This window comes from Euleptes europaea, chromosome 2 (assembly GCF_029931775.1).
Source record: "Euleptes europaea isolate rEulEur1 chromosome 2, rEulEur1.hap1, whole genome shotgun sequence".
Lineage (NCBI taxonomy): Eukaryota > Metazoa > Chordata > Lepidosauria > Squamata > Sphaerodactylidae > Euleptes > Euleptes europaea.
The window spans coordinates 80,645,995-80,662,922 of NC_079313.1; the positions used below are offsets into that span (position 1 = coordinate 80,645,995).

At 44.3% G+C, this 16,928-nt stretch overlaps 1 protein-coding gene across 1 annotated transcript in view; it reads left to right on the top strand.

Annotated features, from left to right (window-relative positions):
* The first annotated feature begins 6,576 nt into the window (after nt 1–6,576).
* LOC130473274 (adhesion G protein-coupled receptor E3-like) overlaps nt 6,577–16,928 on the top strand; it is a 33,060-nt gene continuing 22,708 nt past the window's right edge. Inside the window, exon 1 of the mRNA XM_056844797.1 lies at nt 6,577–6,739. Within this exon, the coding sequence (XP_056700775.1) occupies nt 6,577–6,739 (163 nt within the window). The remainder of the gene's footprint in view (nt 6,740–16,928) is intronic.

A 16,928-nucleotide genomic window follows, 5' to 3' on the forward strand; every position in this document is an offset into this window, starting at 1 on the left:
GCAACCAAAGAAGATAGAAGGCTTGAGGGTGTGTGAGGACCTCTGACTGACTAACTGATATACTATGTCCACACTGTGTAACTTTCTCTCTCTCTCTCTCTCTCTCTCTTTTTCTTTCTTTTTAAACATCATTTTGATTTTTTAGCCTTTTTTTTGCTATCTCTGGTCTCTTTTTGTGACTTTTTAAATAAACAAGAGTATTTCTTATCTCTCCTCCTTGATCTTCTATCTCTTTTATAATCAGATTCTAGGCTGCCTTATTTTTTTGTTTCTTTGCTTTGAAATTCAACACTTAGTGTGTGAGATGTTATGATCTAAAATGTCTGACCTCTTAAAGAAATAATGCCTGGAAGTCATACCTGTAAGCCTTTCCCCCTAAGCTATAAACCCTTTGGCTGCTTCTGCACAAACAGGTTTATGTCTGATTGACTGCAAATTGCACATTCAGGGGCAATCCTCATTTTAGTTGCTGCTAGCCCAGATAGACTAGTATGAGTGGCATAGGAAGGTGAGCTACAGCCATGCAAAACTGAAACTCAGGAACAGGTAGCACCTGAGCCATATTCTATTGTGTTTCCTGTTGAACTGGCACTGTTCCCAGTGATGCTCGGGAACTGCTCATAGTAGTGAGGTGGAAGCTTTCTCCATATGCTCAGAGGCATTGTCTATTTTCTTATTCCTTCACAGGATTCAGGGTCAAATCCTGATACTGAATTGCAAATCTCAACGAAGCGCTCAAGAAAAGGGCATATAGTTTTATTTTGGCACAAACTGGCCACTTCACCAAGAGGATAATTTTTTGTGGAACAATCTCAAGAACAATCAATGCCTGTAGTAAATTTAGTGCTAGAGCACGTTTTAAAACTTGCCAAGCAAGTTTAGAACGAAGTTGTGAAACTTGTAAAAAGAAAAAAGGACAGACAGGTTATGTTTTGATTTCCAGATGAAGAAATTTAATTTTGAATTTAAAATGTTCTAAAACTTGATGGTAACCATAACTAGAACAGAATCTTGTAATAATAAGTAGGAAGGAACTGGGGTCAATATATTATGATGGCTGACATTTCCTGACACCACCCAATCCTGGATCTCTGCTAGAATATGCTACCTAAGTGCTAATGTAGAACCCCCATCCAAGTTTTCATATTATTTGCATGATATTTGGCCATATTGAGTGCTGAGTAGGGCTGTCAATTCGGTTCGGTCCGAACTGAAAATCAACCGAATTTCCCCTGATTCGGTGATTTTCAGTTCGGACAGATCCGAACTCAAATCTGGCGGGCAACCGGGGGGGCCGAATTCAGCGAGTTCGGGAGTTCGCGAATAAATTCGGCCAATTCGCCCCCCCTTCAGGGGAGCCCGCTGAAAGGCGCGGGCTGCCCTTTAAACTGATCTGCGCCTCCCAGCTGGGAGGCTCAGATCAGTTTAAAGGGCAGCCCGCCTCCCTTCAGCGGGCTCCCCTGAAGGGAGGCGGGCTGTCATTGAAACTCATCTGCGCCTCCCGCCCGGGAGGCGCAGATGAGTTTCAATGACAGCCCGCCCCCCTTCAGGGTAGCCCGCAGAAGGGAGGCGGGCTGTCATTGAAACTCATCTGCGCCTCCCGCCCGGGAGGCGCAGATGAGTTTCAATGACAGCCCGCCCCCCTTCAGGGCAGCCCGCAGAAGGGAGGCGGGCTGTAATTGAAACTCATCTGCGCCTCCCGCCCGGGAGGTGCAGATGAGTTTCAATGACAGCCCGCCCCCCTTCAGGGTAGCCCGCAGAAGGGAGGCGGGCTGTCATTGAAACTCATCTGCGCCTCCCGCCCGGGAGGCGCAGATGAGTTTCAATGACAGCCCGCCCCCCTTCAGGGTAGCCCGCAGAAGGGAGGCGGGCTGTCATTGAAACTCATCTGCGCCTCCCGGGCGGGAGGCGCAGATGAGTTTAAATGACAGCCGCGCCTCTCTAGCGGAGCCCGCTGGAGAGGCGCGGCTGTCATTGAAACTCATCTGCTCCTCCCAGCTGGGAGGCTCAGATGAGTTTAAAGGGCAGCCCGCCCCCCTTCAGCGGAGCCCGCTGAAGGGGGGTGGGCTGCCCTTTAAACTGATCTGCGCCTCCCAGCTGGGAGGCTCAGATCAGTTTAAAGGGCCCCCGCGCTCCTTCAGGGAATCCCTGAAGGCGCGCTTCGGCCGAATTTTCCCCCGAACTCCGGATCCCCCCGAATTACCGGGGATCCGAAGCGGGGGAGTTCGGACTTCGGCACGTACTGACCCCACAAGGGTCAAATTCGGCCGAATCCGAACTGTACCAAAAAAATTTTTTGACAGCCCTAGTGCTGAGGTAAACTGACGTGGCTCCATTTTCTCTAATGGATTTTGTCACTTGGGGTGCAGAATAGGGAGGGGAACGGAATTATTTCATCCCCTCCACAAACACGTTCTTGCTCAAGAGCAACTATATCCCGGGTTATTATGAGCTATTTACAAATTATGAACTTCCTAAAATGAACTTCCTTGTTGGAGTTGAGGTTTGAATAGAGCAGATCTTTCTATCTTGCGGGATCCCTCCCCCATTCTTCTGTGTTCTGTTTCTATCAATTTAAAGCAGTGGCACTGCAAACTAAATCAGTATGGAAGATAAGCAGGAAATGCTTTAAAAAATAGACTATCGCAGATTAACAGATTGTGCTATTTATTTTCAAAGAAAAAATAAAATTGGCAAATTCTGCCAGCTGAGTATTTATGTATTTTTTTAAAAAAATCAGTTTTTCTAATGTATTTTAGCAAAAACACCAGACGTGATTAGAGGAAATAATCCATAAGAACCAAAACAGCAGGTCTTGTCCTCACTCCCTTCTGGGATAAGATTCCTCCTCCTTCTGTTCCAATTCTAGGCTTCAGTATTTCTAAATACGTTCCTGTTTCAAATTTGCTGACTATCACACCCTTTTCCAACCCCATTTCCCCTGGCTCTCTCAGTTCTTTCATCCCTGCTCCTGCCTTTTACCCCAGGGCTCGATTCTAGTTTTAAACACTGGCTTAATCTGCAACATTTATACTCTGCCTCCCTGTTGAAAATGCTTCAAAATACTGTCCCCAACTCGCCTGCCTTTATAAAGTCTCTGTTAATTCCTCTCTTCCCTTTAATACATCAACTATGGCTCCATTTGATTTAATTTCACTTTTCTCTTTCTCTGTCCTGATTCTGATCCTCAGGCATTTCCCATAATAGGTGTTTTTTTTGTTTTTTAAACGATAGACATGTGACTTCTGTCCAGAACAATTATTCAAAAGCTTTTGTGTGACCCCTGCCCAAGAGGGACAGTCCAAATGGGACTGCACCAGTTTCTGGAATAACCAGTATACATATGGAGGCAGTCCTGACTTCCTTCTCTAGGAATTATTCAAGTCTGGGCATCTTACTTCTGTACTATTCACATACACAGCTGATAGTACAGGAGTACGTTTCCCCACATGGAGCCCCGTGTTCAATGGGACAAGCATCTCCCACTAATCTCTACTATTCTGCTTTCTGGAGAAAAGTAGTCACACTTTCAGAAGAGGCAGGAAAAGGCCTCATATGGAAACACTTTTGCAGAAAAGTATTTGTTCCTCTCTGAAAAGGTTCCCATACTCCTGCTCTCTCCTCACTTGAATGACTCTGGTCAAGTCACCTGAATATTTATTTCCTCTCAACAAACACGTGGTGCTTTAATGCAGTTTATACTCACTCAGCCCTAATTCATACAACCATAGGATGTATGGTAGCTGCCTGGAAATTCTGCTCATGCTGGCTCCATGTAGGATTGCCAATATCTAGGGGGCACCTGGAGATCTACTATTACAATTAATCTCCAGACAACCAAGATCAGTTCCCCTGGAAAAAATGGCTGCTTTGGAAAGTGGATTCTATGGTATTGCACCCTGCTGAGGTCCCTCCTCTCCCTAAACCCTACTCTCCCCAGGCTCCACCCCCAAAAATCTCCTCGTATTTCCCAACGCAAAGTTGGCAACCCTAGGCTCCTTGCCCTGAAGCAGTTAGTTGTGTGCAGCTGTGATCACTAGGGTTGTCAGGCCCCTCTTCGCCAGTGGCAGGAGGTTTTTGGGGCGGAGCCTGAGGGGGCAGGGTTTGGGGAGGGACTTCAATGCCATAGAGTCCTATTGCCAAAGTGGCCATTTTCTCCAGGTGAACAGATCTCTATTGGCTGGAAATCAGTTGTAATAGCAGATCTCCAGCTAGTACCTGGAGGTTGGCAACCCTAGTGATCATGCATGAAACTGAGCTATTTACATGCTACTGCAAAAAAATGTTTTTCGAAACTGTTTTTAAAACTAAATCTGGAATATGGTTGTGGGTGCATTACTACATGCTTAATGGTCATGTGAATCTGGCCTGAAGGACTTCATTTTTAAGGAATGAACATACCTCTAGTTCTGAAATGTGAGCCTGGGAAATAGAGCTGCTGGAGGCTGGAGTGCACACAAGCACCCCCAAGATGATGTAAAAAAGAATCAAGTAGATGGGAGTGATTCACAAGTCCTATGAAGGCCTGAACTGGGGTGTGAAGGCCTGGTCTGGCATCCTTCTTCTTTGCTTCCCTTTATTGCTGACTATAACCAGAAAACATCTCCTCTCCATGTCAAATCCGGTGTCCTGCTGTTTCTCTGGGAGTCCCTTCTTTTTCTCTCTGTTGCTATGACAACCGTGAGAAGGTCAATTAGATAACTGGTGTATCTCTAGGGATTACAGGTCAGATGGTTAGCAACCTGTCTTGCAAGAGATCAGCTTTTCCTCTTTTTACAACCTTCCTGTCCTGGTGACCCATTACATTCTGTTGCAATAAAATGACAACCTCCTTTAATTCAACTTCCTTCAGATATGAGATTCATTACAGTGCCCCCCTCCCACCCCAGTGATCATTCAGCCTATTTAACCCTCTCTTAAATTACAAACACCCAGTTTTAAAAAAAGAATAAAGGTCTTCAATCTTGACTGAATGCCAAAGGTTACTGAAAGCTGAATGGATATCTGTGAAAGCAAGGGAGGAAAAAGCGGCGCCTCCCTTAAATATTTTGGGATGCTGCATTTAGGCTGCTCTGATGATTATAGAATTAGAGGGATGGAATGGTTCTGATCAAGCTTCTTCACCCACAATGAAAGAATTCAGAGTTCCTTAATCAAATTGAATTAAAGTAGATTTAGGACTGAAAAAAAGAGGGTACTTTTTCCATACAACACATAATTAACTTATAGAATTTTCTGACAAGGTCAGAACCCAAGCATCATATCACTGGGCCTAGTATACCTTTGCAACTGACTCCCCCCCATCCCCTCAATATAATCCCATGAGGCATGAAACCCATCTTACTTCTGAAATAACATAAATAAACCACTAAATGATTGCAACTTGAGCTAGGCTCTCATGGACTCCTGGGTTACGGTAGTATGTAACTCTCCATCTTGGGCCCTGTCAAAATTGTTAAGATGCCCACTAAAATGGGACTAGATACATTAATGGAAGACAGTTGCTATTAGTTAGAGTAGCCAAATTGAAGATCCATGTTCAAAGGCAGTATGCCACTGGAATACCGGTTGCTGAGGAGCAAACTCATAGTGTGGTATTGCGTTCTTGCTGAACGTGTGGCCTTCCTGGAGGCCTCTGGTTGGGGAAAAGGATGCTGAACTAGATGACATTTTGGTCTGATCCAGCAGGGCTCTTCTCATATTCCCGTCAGCCACACACACTGCTCACTTATTCCATATACCATATCTTAGTTTAGTTCTTTGCATTAATGAAGCCAGAGACCTTCCTAAGGCAGTATAGGCTATGGATATGCCTTTTCTTTCAGAAGTAATAGCTTTGACATCCCCCCACCCAAAGATTCAAAAGGTCAGTCAGTGGTAGCATCTTTAAAACGATCATGACCATTGCATTGGAGTCTAGGAGACACACTCACCAATCCAAATTAAAAATTGGGTATGTTTTTCTAACCCCTTGACTACTGAAACCAACTCTAATGACAACCAGTCAGAATAGCCATAATACTGAACAGAAAACAAAATTGAATCAGAATATTTATTAATAATTACTATGTTGTGAGAATAGAATAACAGATCCTTCTGTGCCTAGCTATAACCTATTTCTTTATACAAAAACTCCACTTAGAAAGATCTAAGAGAGAAATCAGAAGCTGCAAGGAAATAAACATTTATCTAGCACATTTTGGGCTTCCTTAGTCTTTCAGGTGACTGCAGCAAACTGCCCTGCAGCTGAAAGAGGTCTGTCTCTGTTCATCTGCAATGCTGTAAAGCAACAATTAAGATATTGTCTTTATGGGAAGGAACATTTTATGTCAATTGGAGTGTGTGTGTGTGTGTGTGGGGAGGGAGATAAGGGGGGAGTAAAAAAGGGTCTCTCACAGTCTTTCAGCCTTGGGCTTGTTGGCGTGTATTCCAGGCAGCAGTAGTGATGGTGGCCTCAGCCTTGGTCTGGAAGAAGATCTTGAGAAGAAAGGGTGGGGGGAGCAAGCTGGGTTCACTGATCAGGTGTTCAGTACTGGCAGTCCAGCTGCTGCCCTCACGCTTTCTCCTCAGACAGGCATGGATGACTCTCTTCTTTTGACGATAATTCCTCACTGGACTCCACTGCAGACTGTCCCACAAACCTCACATCAAAAACACAGCAGACTCCTTGACTGGGGATGGGCTGTCTTCAGTCCCGGGCATGGGGAATCCAGTAGTGAAAGTGTAATGGGACAATCAGGTATGGAACCCTGGCGTAATGTATAGTGATAGTTATGGAAGTATCACTATAAGCGTTCAACATTTCAAGAATCTTTGGCTTTCATTGTTGCTGCCGCCATTGCCATTTCACCTACTGAAGGCGGTCATGCTGCTATTAGTCTGCAGTCCTCTGACTGGCTGACTAAGCAGAAGCATGGCTCAGGCTTGGGCCTGCACAGGATCCATGGTATCTGCTTTGGAATTCTACAGACACCATGGAGCGGAATCAAACAGGGCTTCAACTGCCTGTCAAGTTTGTGGGTCACAAAGGGAAACTGTGAAAGAAAACACACATATTGGAGTAAGAACCTATTTTCTTCCCTCTTTTTGCCACAGAGACCACATTGATCCTACCAGCTAGCCCTTTCCCTCTCAGAATCTTCATTCACTCTTTCTGACGCACAGAACTGTTGGGGTTGCAACATTATTAAATACTCTTCTATATTTATTTCTTCTTTATTTTTATACCACTGCCTTATGATGTGGATATTTCTTTGGTTTTAACTAGGCTTTAACTAGGGAACAAGAATTTTGGGGATATGAAAGAAATTTGGTTCTGAAGAATGGGTTGAGCAACTCAACACCATGACCCCTCCCTCGACCCTATGATGACACTGATCATGAGAACTGGATCATGAGAAGTGAATTATGCAAAGTCAGAGGTAATTTCCACACTAATTACTTGAAACGTTTAATGAAACATTTTATCTTTTTGTGTCCACACCATTTCCCCTCCATTTGGTATCAGATACGTTTTCTAACCATTTAATCTCTGTGTTTTCGACAAACACTTATATGATGATGTTTCCCTTTACTCTGTTTCAAAGACAACTTCCTACAAGGTGCAGACAAGTTTTGGACACCATTAATTTCTCTGTCCCTCTGTTGTCCACGCCCACTTTGTTGCCCATTCCCCTCCTATTCCCCCTTCCCCCATCCCTGCCTGCCACCCATTTCCCTGCTTTTATTTTTTTTAATTGAATGTACTTCGACTAGTGACTAAACGTAGACTAACCCCCCCACTGATTTAGCTGCTTACTGAATTTCATAGGAGACAAAACCCACAAAAGGGGCATGGTGTAGCAGTTTCTGCACCAAACAATCACAAGGACAGGATTCCCCTCTCCCTCCTATTCCCCCTTTTTAATTTTTTTAAATTAATTGTATTGTATTAGCGCAGGAACGCTGGAGCGTTGGACTAACCCCTCCCCCTCACTGATTATCTTATTTCCTGTACGTGCATCTCGTTGCGCAGTACATTTTATTTTTATTATTTCTTTATTTACAGCTTTTGCCAGAACATGCTCAGTACATTTTTTCTGTTGGAATCCCCCCCCCCCAAAATCAGGTTGTGAATGGGGGCATGGCCATGATTTCTTCTGTGATGTTGTTCCCGCACAAAACAATCCTACGGCCAGGTTTTATCCTCAGAGATGGAAGGGAAAGGAATGCTTAAAACTGAACTCTGTAGGCTGCCATCCATCAAGACTGCAAATTTAATAGCCGAGAGGACAGCAACTGTGTGGTTGGTTTTTTGGGGGGGAGGGACTGTGCTTGCATGGGGATTGTGGTTAGGGTCGTGGCATCCATTTTGAGTAAACTGATCTTTCTACATGCCATGGAAAGACTGTCCTGCATTTTAACATTTTATAATGGACATGGGAGCTGGAGACTGTCTTAACGTTATGTGATTTAAAAAATCCATTTCTGAATTTCTTCTGCTTCTTGTAGCAAAATGTAATGAAGCAGCAAAAGAGGCAATGCTATTCATGCACTATGCCTCATTATATAATAAAAATGTGCAAACTGCTTTAATATGTGGTTTCTGTCACTGTTGTGGGAAATCAGGAGAATTTCCCCTACTCGTTTTTACTGACTCGGACTTTTCCCCAGAGATGCACAGTGGCATGCAAACACATTGGTTTCCTGTAAATCCAGACATATGACATATGACTTACAAAAGTGCCTAGGATAAACTCTGACATGGCTGGAGATTTTAATGTTTTTACAAAAAGGGAGGATGTACAAAGACGGTTTTTAATTTGCAGGCAAAGCATACCACTGGGGAAGAGGAATCTACATTTTAAAATAAAGGAAATTGGAAACCAAAAACCCTCACATCTGATTACTTTGCTTAAAATACTCTGGCTTGTGGCCTAAGATACACTAGGTTCCAGTCTTGGGTGAGGAAGGAAATGAAGAATTTTCGAGAACTCCTCCACTCTTGAGCATTTTATTTATTAAAAATCAGATTAAATTAGTTATCTTCGTATAGGGTTGGCAATTCTGCCTTTGAACAATGTTACTTGATTGAAAGACTAATGTCCCAAGGAAAATGACATTGCCTGATGCAGGCTTTCTGCTAGGGCCAGGAACAATTTTGAGAACAGCTTTAATACTCTGACTTGTCAAAGATGTTACATGTTTAATCTACATTATGTATGATATTGATTATTCATTATACTAAGGGCCAAACAATGTTAACATACAATGTTTGGGTGTTCCTGACCCAGACTTTTATTCAGACAGTTACACTTCAGGTGTGAGGTGTCAGATTGGGACAACAGTGCGGTGGGGGTGGGGAAAGCTTCAGCCGTCCCCCTGAGCTGTTTACCTTTCTGAAATGGCCCAGGTGGGCTTTTTGCCTCATGGCAAACAGCATTCCCAGGAGCTTCATCATGTTGGGAGAACTGAGTAGTAGGTGAAATGCCTGTTTGTCTTATAGTCCCATGATAGACAACCAGGAGAAGGTTAAGCAACAGTTCTTTATTTAGCTAAACACAGACTTGGGGTGGAATAACCACAGATAAAATGCAGGGTTACTCAACAGAGAAACAAAGGAAGCTTAGGATCATTTATGCATTCGCATGGGGCAGGCCCATGGCTGCTGACAAGCAGATTGATACACAAAAGCACCAATGCACATTAGGTGTCTACTCCACTCTAATTAGCATAGCCTATAGATATTGCCCGAAGGCGTCTCTAAGCAAGTGCTAGGTCTTGTGATCTTGGAAGTAGAAAACACATTCCTAAGGATGAAGGTAATTCAGAGCTCTACTGGTGAAAGGCAGTACCAAGCACAGAGAGCATGATTTGTTGGTTCATGGCTCCCAGATGCCAACTTCCCCAAAGCTTCCATGTGTGTGCATATGAGTACATAGTATTTTATACCAGCCCTTATATCTGGGCATTACATAGGGAAGCCCCTTCTTTTCCCCCATATTATGGTCCCCATCCAAACGGGGACCCTATGTACCTGACATGTGACTGTCTGAGTCAAAACTGGATTGGGGGAACCCAGACACTAGGTGTTAAAAATCACAATGTGTAGTTTGGCTTTAAGGGAATCTAGATAACAAATTTAAATGCTTTTGAACTGATTTAACATTTCTTCTAGCTCTGTCAGAAAATTCTGTGTGAGATATTCCTAGCTCTTTCATGACATAATTCCCAGGTAGGGTTGCCAGAAGTTTTTATGAAAAATACTGGACACACTTGATAAACGTTTGTGTGTACACACACACACACACACACACACACACTAAAAAAGAAAAATGCCTGTCCCTTTAATACAGGCTGAAGTGTGGAAATGAGTTGTTGAAGCTTTTAATGGCATGAAGAGAATTAAGATCCTATTACCGGTAAGCCTCTGTTAAAGGAACAATGCATTTTTCTCCAGGAGTGTTTGCACACACACAATCAATTAAAACAACAGATGGCACGGCAAACGGTTACCGACAAACGGTTACCGCAGCTAGACAATCCCCCCATATCTCACAATCTATTCAAATAATATGGGGGGAGGGACAGGGAGGGAAAGGGAAATATTAATTAATCATCTAAGGTTGAATGTGTTGAAGTTTGATAAGCAGATACGTTAATGGAAGGCAGTGGGTCTGGTGTCTAGTCATTATATAGAGGGCTATGGCTAGAGTAAAGTGTGACACCTGTCTCCTGCACATTGTATTGGTTATTCTTATTTCTTATACCCCATCACTCCATAATGCTTCCAGCTTTGTCCTGCATGGGTCTTCATTTATAGGAATTCTTTGCCTCATTTTTGAGGCTTGGGAGGCCTACTCATCATCGCTCATGGCTGCATCCTCACACTGATTAATATTGCTCTATCATTGCCTTATAGCAGTCATTCCCAACTGGATTTTCCTGGTGTGGACAAACCTTTCCAGATGCAGGTGATCACTAGAGCTCAGTGTGGCCTTTATTTTTCACAGTGTAATCCAATCATTATCGGCAGTTATGGCCTATGGAAGTTAATATAGTTATTACAGGTAATGACAGTCTTAGGGTCAGCTGTTTTCCCTTCTCAGATGTGCAGAACAGATGACATTTGCTGTGTTATTTTTTTTTAAAGAAGAGGGGACAAAATGCTGCACCCTGGATACTTTATGGAGCATCTGGCCATCTCCTCTCCTACTACTCCAAGGCTCATCCTGTAGCCCTGTGGGCACTTCATTGTAAAATTATGGCTTGGGCACTCAAATTGCATCCTGTTCTGGATTCTTGGTTGCTCTTTTAGGTGCCTTATACTTTGCAGTTTTATCCCTGGCTTGTCAGTGAAAGCATCTAGGGCAGCAGTGTTGCAAAAGATCCTCTGTTTATGACTCTGGAAAGTCGGTACCAGTTAAAGTAGACAGCGCAGGACACAATGACCCAATGGTTTGATTCAGTTAAAAGCAATGCCGTATGTTCAGGCGAAACTCTAAGAGTATGCAGTAAATAAAGTAGTTACATCGTTTTGGTGAATGTTACCCTCCCCTGCCTCTGTCAGATTTTGAGGAAGTGTTGAATGATGCAATAAAACTATCTCTAAGAAGTTGCTCTCACCACGCAGAAGTTCCTTTCATTTTAAGCCACAGATACATAATTCATTAGCCCACTGCAAAGAGGACCATGAGGAGCACATTCATCTGCCTTTTTTTGGGTGAGTAGGAAATTCATAGGCTAACAAATGCAAGACAGGCAGACAAGAGTGAGTGCCCCATGGGAAAGCAATCCACATTCCACCCCCCAATAAAAAAGCAAGAAAGGGGGATTGTAGGGAGGAGTGGGGAAAAGCTATGTAAGGATGTACCATTTGGCACCTCAAAAGGTGAACAAGACCTTGTACATCAGTTGTTATTACATGAATTGTAATTGTATCATTAGAATATGCTCCTTTTACTAAAGATCCTACTGTATTAGTGAAAATGGTAATGCCTAAACTGGACTTTGGGAATGGGGAAAACAAATGTACCCATCTGCAATGTATACGACCCCAGCAACCTACACATACTTTGAGATGATCTTGGGAAGGGAATTATAGTGTGGCCAATGCACAGGCTGTGCTATTCACACAGCCCAAGGTGGAATAATACTGCAGGATTATTGCAAACTATCTTGTACCTATTTTATTTTTTACAAAATCCCCCCTAACCCTGAATCAGTGTTGAAATGGGAGCAGGAGGACTTTCAATACACATTTGCAACCCAGTTGTAAATCGCTGTTCCTGCAGGTCCATCCATTGATTCAGAATCCCGAAAGAAGCACAATTAACTGCCTTTCTGGTTTGCACACCAACATTTGGGAGAAGGGTTTAAGAGTGCTTTAAGTGCCATGTATGAATTCCACCTAAGAGTCAAATTATGAGATTTTAGGATGTTCCATTTTTAAAAAGATCATTGGCAGTACCAGGCTGGATTCAAACAAAACTTTGCCTGTGATGAGCACAAACACTGCTTACTCTCATGCTCATGGGCTACTTTCCACCACCCCTTGTGTATGAAGCATGATTGAAATCTTTCTGACTTGGGAAGCCTTCAGTCAAATGCCAATAAACCAGGATGTCAGGGGAAATTGAAGTTTATTTCCTCTCCACAAATTAGAATTGCAAACCAAGAGACATATAGAGACAGCAAGGTGCAGTTTGATTGGTGGTGACCAATCAAGTGCTTCTACCTCTCTTCCCCCCCCAAGCAGAAATTATTGTGGCTTCAAAGGACCTATTTAAATCATAAGACTCCTCACTGAGGGCACTGAAAGAGATTAAAGGGTTAAATAGCTCTCCCACAGTGCCCCTTCCCTAATTTCTAGATCAGTTGCATAATTAATTTGCTCATTAGCTTTTTAAAAGCTATGGAAGATCCTAATAACAAGTCATTCTGGTCTCCTCTGGCTTGACTTTTAGTTTCATGTTATGTTTATTAAGGCTGGGCCATCACTGTCCGTTCCATCACAGTCTCTACCACCATGTCAATTTGATATAAGCTGCTCTGGGGATTACTTAGCTGAAGTAACTTTAGCATGCCTTGTTTGCAATGGAAACAACATACCAAGGTTCATTCCAGTACAACCTGGAGTATACTGGATGTCTGTTTCAGCAAAAGGTAAAGAGGTATTTGGAACCAAGGCATGAGTATTCATAAGGAACAACTCGCTGCACTGGATGCCTCTCCCCTTCCCCCTTTCATTCTCCCTTATTTTCTGCATCAACAATTTTTCTAGACCAATACTAATAAAGGGCTCTCTATCCCACCAATACTTCAATATAGTTATTTGTTTATTTATCCCAGGTCTTGGATTTCTTCTTGTCCGTGTAGATGGAGCAGGTAAAAAATTATTTATTTTTCTTGGGGTGGGGGTACTTGATAAACTGTAGCTGCAGTGCCTTTGCTTTTACCTAGGCCAGCTTATTTTTCTTTACAGTTGCTGAGAGTGGATTTGGTGGTGCCAAACCCCATTCTCTTTGGTGCCCTGCAGTACTGAGCTCAGTGTCCACCAATCCCAGGGGCATTTTTCACGGTAGATTTTGCTTCTCTTTTGCCATGGACCAAAAAAACCAAAAAAACAATTTAAATGTTTTTTTCATGGCCGCGATTTATCCCCGTCAATCTCAATGTAGTTTTGGTTTTTCATGGGAACAAAGCACGCTGTATTTGATAACGGTTTGGTCTGTCCCTTTTGCAGGAGGCCTCCCCTTCCAACAAGCTCATTGTTTATGCCTGCCCCCAACTCCGCCTTAACTCCGCCCAGCAGATTACCTCATGCGGTTCACCAGCCCCAGCGCAAAAAACAAGCACCAGTCCCTCTGGTCTCCTCCATTTTTCTACCACCCTCGCTCTGTTCTGCTTTTGGAACAGTCAGATTCCAAATTGGGGGGCGGGGGGGGGGCAAGGCAGCGCTTTTCTCAAAGCTTCCCTCTATGTTCGATAGGTGTGGAACCCATTGCCCTTTAGTGACAGACAGGATTGGGGGGGGGGGCAGGAATTGCATCCATGTGCCCAGAGACGTGTTTAGCTGAAAGTGGGAATGGAGCAGCTCCAACCTGTGCCGCTTCAAGAGGTGTGCCTTGGATTTGCCGCTCTCTAGATGCACATTTTCCCCATCCTAATTCTCAAAACTCTTCTTGGGGGCTGATTGTTGAGTTTTGAGAATTTGGATGGGAAAAGGGTGCATCTAGAGAGCGGCAAATCCAAGGAAAAATCTCCCGTGCATAAATGGCCACTGTAAACCTCTCGCATTACAGCAATTTCCCAGAGTATGTTCCCCCCACAAGGCCCCTGGCTTGCGCGCTGGCCCTGATCTGACCCCTGATCTGATCTCTCGTGAGAGAGAGGAGGGCTCCTGGCTTGCGCGCCGGCCCCGATCCAGCCAGTGTGCATGGTGGGGGGGGGAGAGGAAAGAAGGCCCCTGGATTGCGCTCTGGCCATGATCCGGCCACAGTGCATCGAGAGAGAGGAAGGAGACCCAGAGCAGACTGGCCGCCCCTCTTCAGAAGAGTGATGGAAGGGAGTTTTGCCTTGGGTTTTCCGCTCTCATGATGCACATTTTTCCCATCTGAATTCTCAAAAATCCCTTCTCCCCGCTGGGGTAGAGGGGCCAACAGCCCCTTCCCTTGAACATCCCTCCCACCACCAACACCCCAGCGTGCAAGGCGCACATGGCGTGGCCCTGCCGGTCTCCCCCTGGAGCCATCTGTCCGATGTCCCCCTGGGCTTGGAGTTGTGGTCCCAGCTCCAAGGCCCATCCCTGGTGAGGGGCGGGGAAGGCGTGCCACCTGCCCGCCCGCCAGCCTCCGGGACGGGGGAGAGAAGTGCCAGGACTCTAGGCAGGCAGGCAGGCAGCAAAAGGAGCAGTATTCTTGTCCGAGCGCGAAACTCCCCCAGCCAATCGCCATTCTTGGGGGAGGAGAAATTAGCCGGCATGGGCAGGGACAATTGTCCCAAACCAAGGAACAAAGGCAGTTTTTTTCATGGAGCTCCGAGCCTAAAACTGCGCAGCAACAGGAAAGAACGGCGCAAAAGTGGTTTGACTTGCCCCGGTTATAACCCGGCTTTTATTGCTCAATCCGAAAAAAATCGGAGCAGCCATGAATAACCAAAAATTTGCAGCAACGCAAACCAGCTGTGAAACCACTGCAAAGCTCCATGAAGAATCCCCTCCAGGGAAGTTGCAGAGGTGCCCTTTAAAGCTCTGCCTGCAGGCCAGTTGATCTACAATGCCTGGCCCTTTAACAGCTGGTTGCCTGACAATCAGCTGCCCTGAAAAGGGGAAAATAAGAGATTACTCCAAGGCCACTGTTGGTCCCTCATGGGCTTGGCTACATGCCTGTGGAATTTCTGGGCAGAGGGAGGCCACTGGGCATGCACCAGGCATGGCTAGGCCCTTTCAGAGGCCTGAGAGAAGAAGCTGAAGAGGCCACATCAGCTCTGGCTCTCATCACAGAAGCAAGTAGAGCTAGGGACTGATTGATACTCTACCCCTGTCCCTTCCATCTCTGTCAAGGGGAGAATTTCATCCAAGACAGACACAGGCACATCATGGCTAGGCTTAGGGACCTAGTAATGTAGTAATGAATAAAGATACCCCAAACTGTGTTCAACTAGTGATTCACCCTTCCTGGCCAGCCCCTGATGAAACTACTGCCACTTCCCCATTGTCAAATGACCCTCTGGGGCACCTTCCATAAGGAACTTAGATGCCAGATCATGGAGATGGTGGTGGCCAAGCAGCCCTCCAAGTGCTTCTGGTTGAAGCCCAGATATGGACTCTCTGGAGTAAACCAGCCACCTTCCTGGAGACAGTATCTTTTTTGGAGAATTTCTTTATCCCTACACAACTGAATGACTTTGCAAACCTGGCCCTCTCATGGTCACCAACTCCACTGGACTCCATTCTGTACCAGCAAGGTCTCATTGGCAGGAATTGGCAAGTAATGAAGTTGGACCCTTGCTTTACCTGTTGGCAAATGTGGCAGTTCTGCCATAAATGTGACACTGTATGAAACTATCCCCAAAGGGAAAAATGTACAGCAACGCGACCACTAACAATTATTATATAAGATTCCACACTCAAGCATACATATTGGCTTTTATGCATAAATTATTCAATCACATACAGCATGTAAATATAGTATAGTACAGTTGACAATTGTGCAGCCGCACGTCCTCCGAAGAGGAAAGAAAAGGCAACGCCCTAAAAAGTAAAGGAACGAGCACTAAGGTGTGCTTAATTCAAGGTCCTCTGTGGTTAAAGTTCCGTTTTTTAAAGGCGAAATGATTTATGCTCAAACTGTAGCTGAATTCCACAATAAACTGTGATGTGACTCCCCATGAGTAGTAAATCTTGTGCTGGGAGGTTTTTCTTCCTTTCAAAAATGGCAGCGTGGATTCTCTGCGCCATTTGGAATGAAGCACTTGACAGCTCTGAGCAGCTGAATGAGCTAGTTAATAGTACTGTGGCTCTTACTGAAAAAAATATGCTGGGCTGCAGAGACCAGTTGAAGTTATTGGTCAAGATGGAATGCAGCTTGCTAAAATGACAAGATACCGGTTTTATCTTGTTTCAATACTTCCTCAGATAGTGTAATACATATAATCTATAAGAAATAAAAGGTTGGATGATGTATGACTCCTCAAAGTAATTATCAAGATAACCAACCATATTTCTCAACAATGAACTTATTATGCAGTTACCTGACCACAAGCTTGTAGTTCACGGAATGTGACTCATATATCCATTAACCACAAGTACCCAGAACACAGCTACAATATAGGCATTTTTGCAGATACAGGTGTATACAATACAGGCTGTTTTTTCACACATACAGGTGCGGTAAGTATTCTGCAATGACTTTCTAAGTATAATTTACTATATGCCAAAACAAATTTAT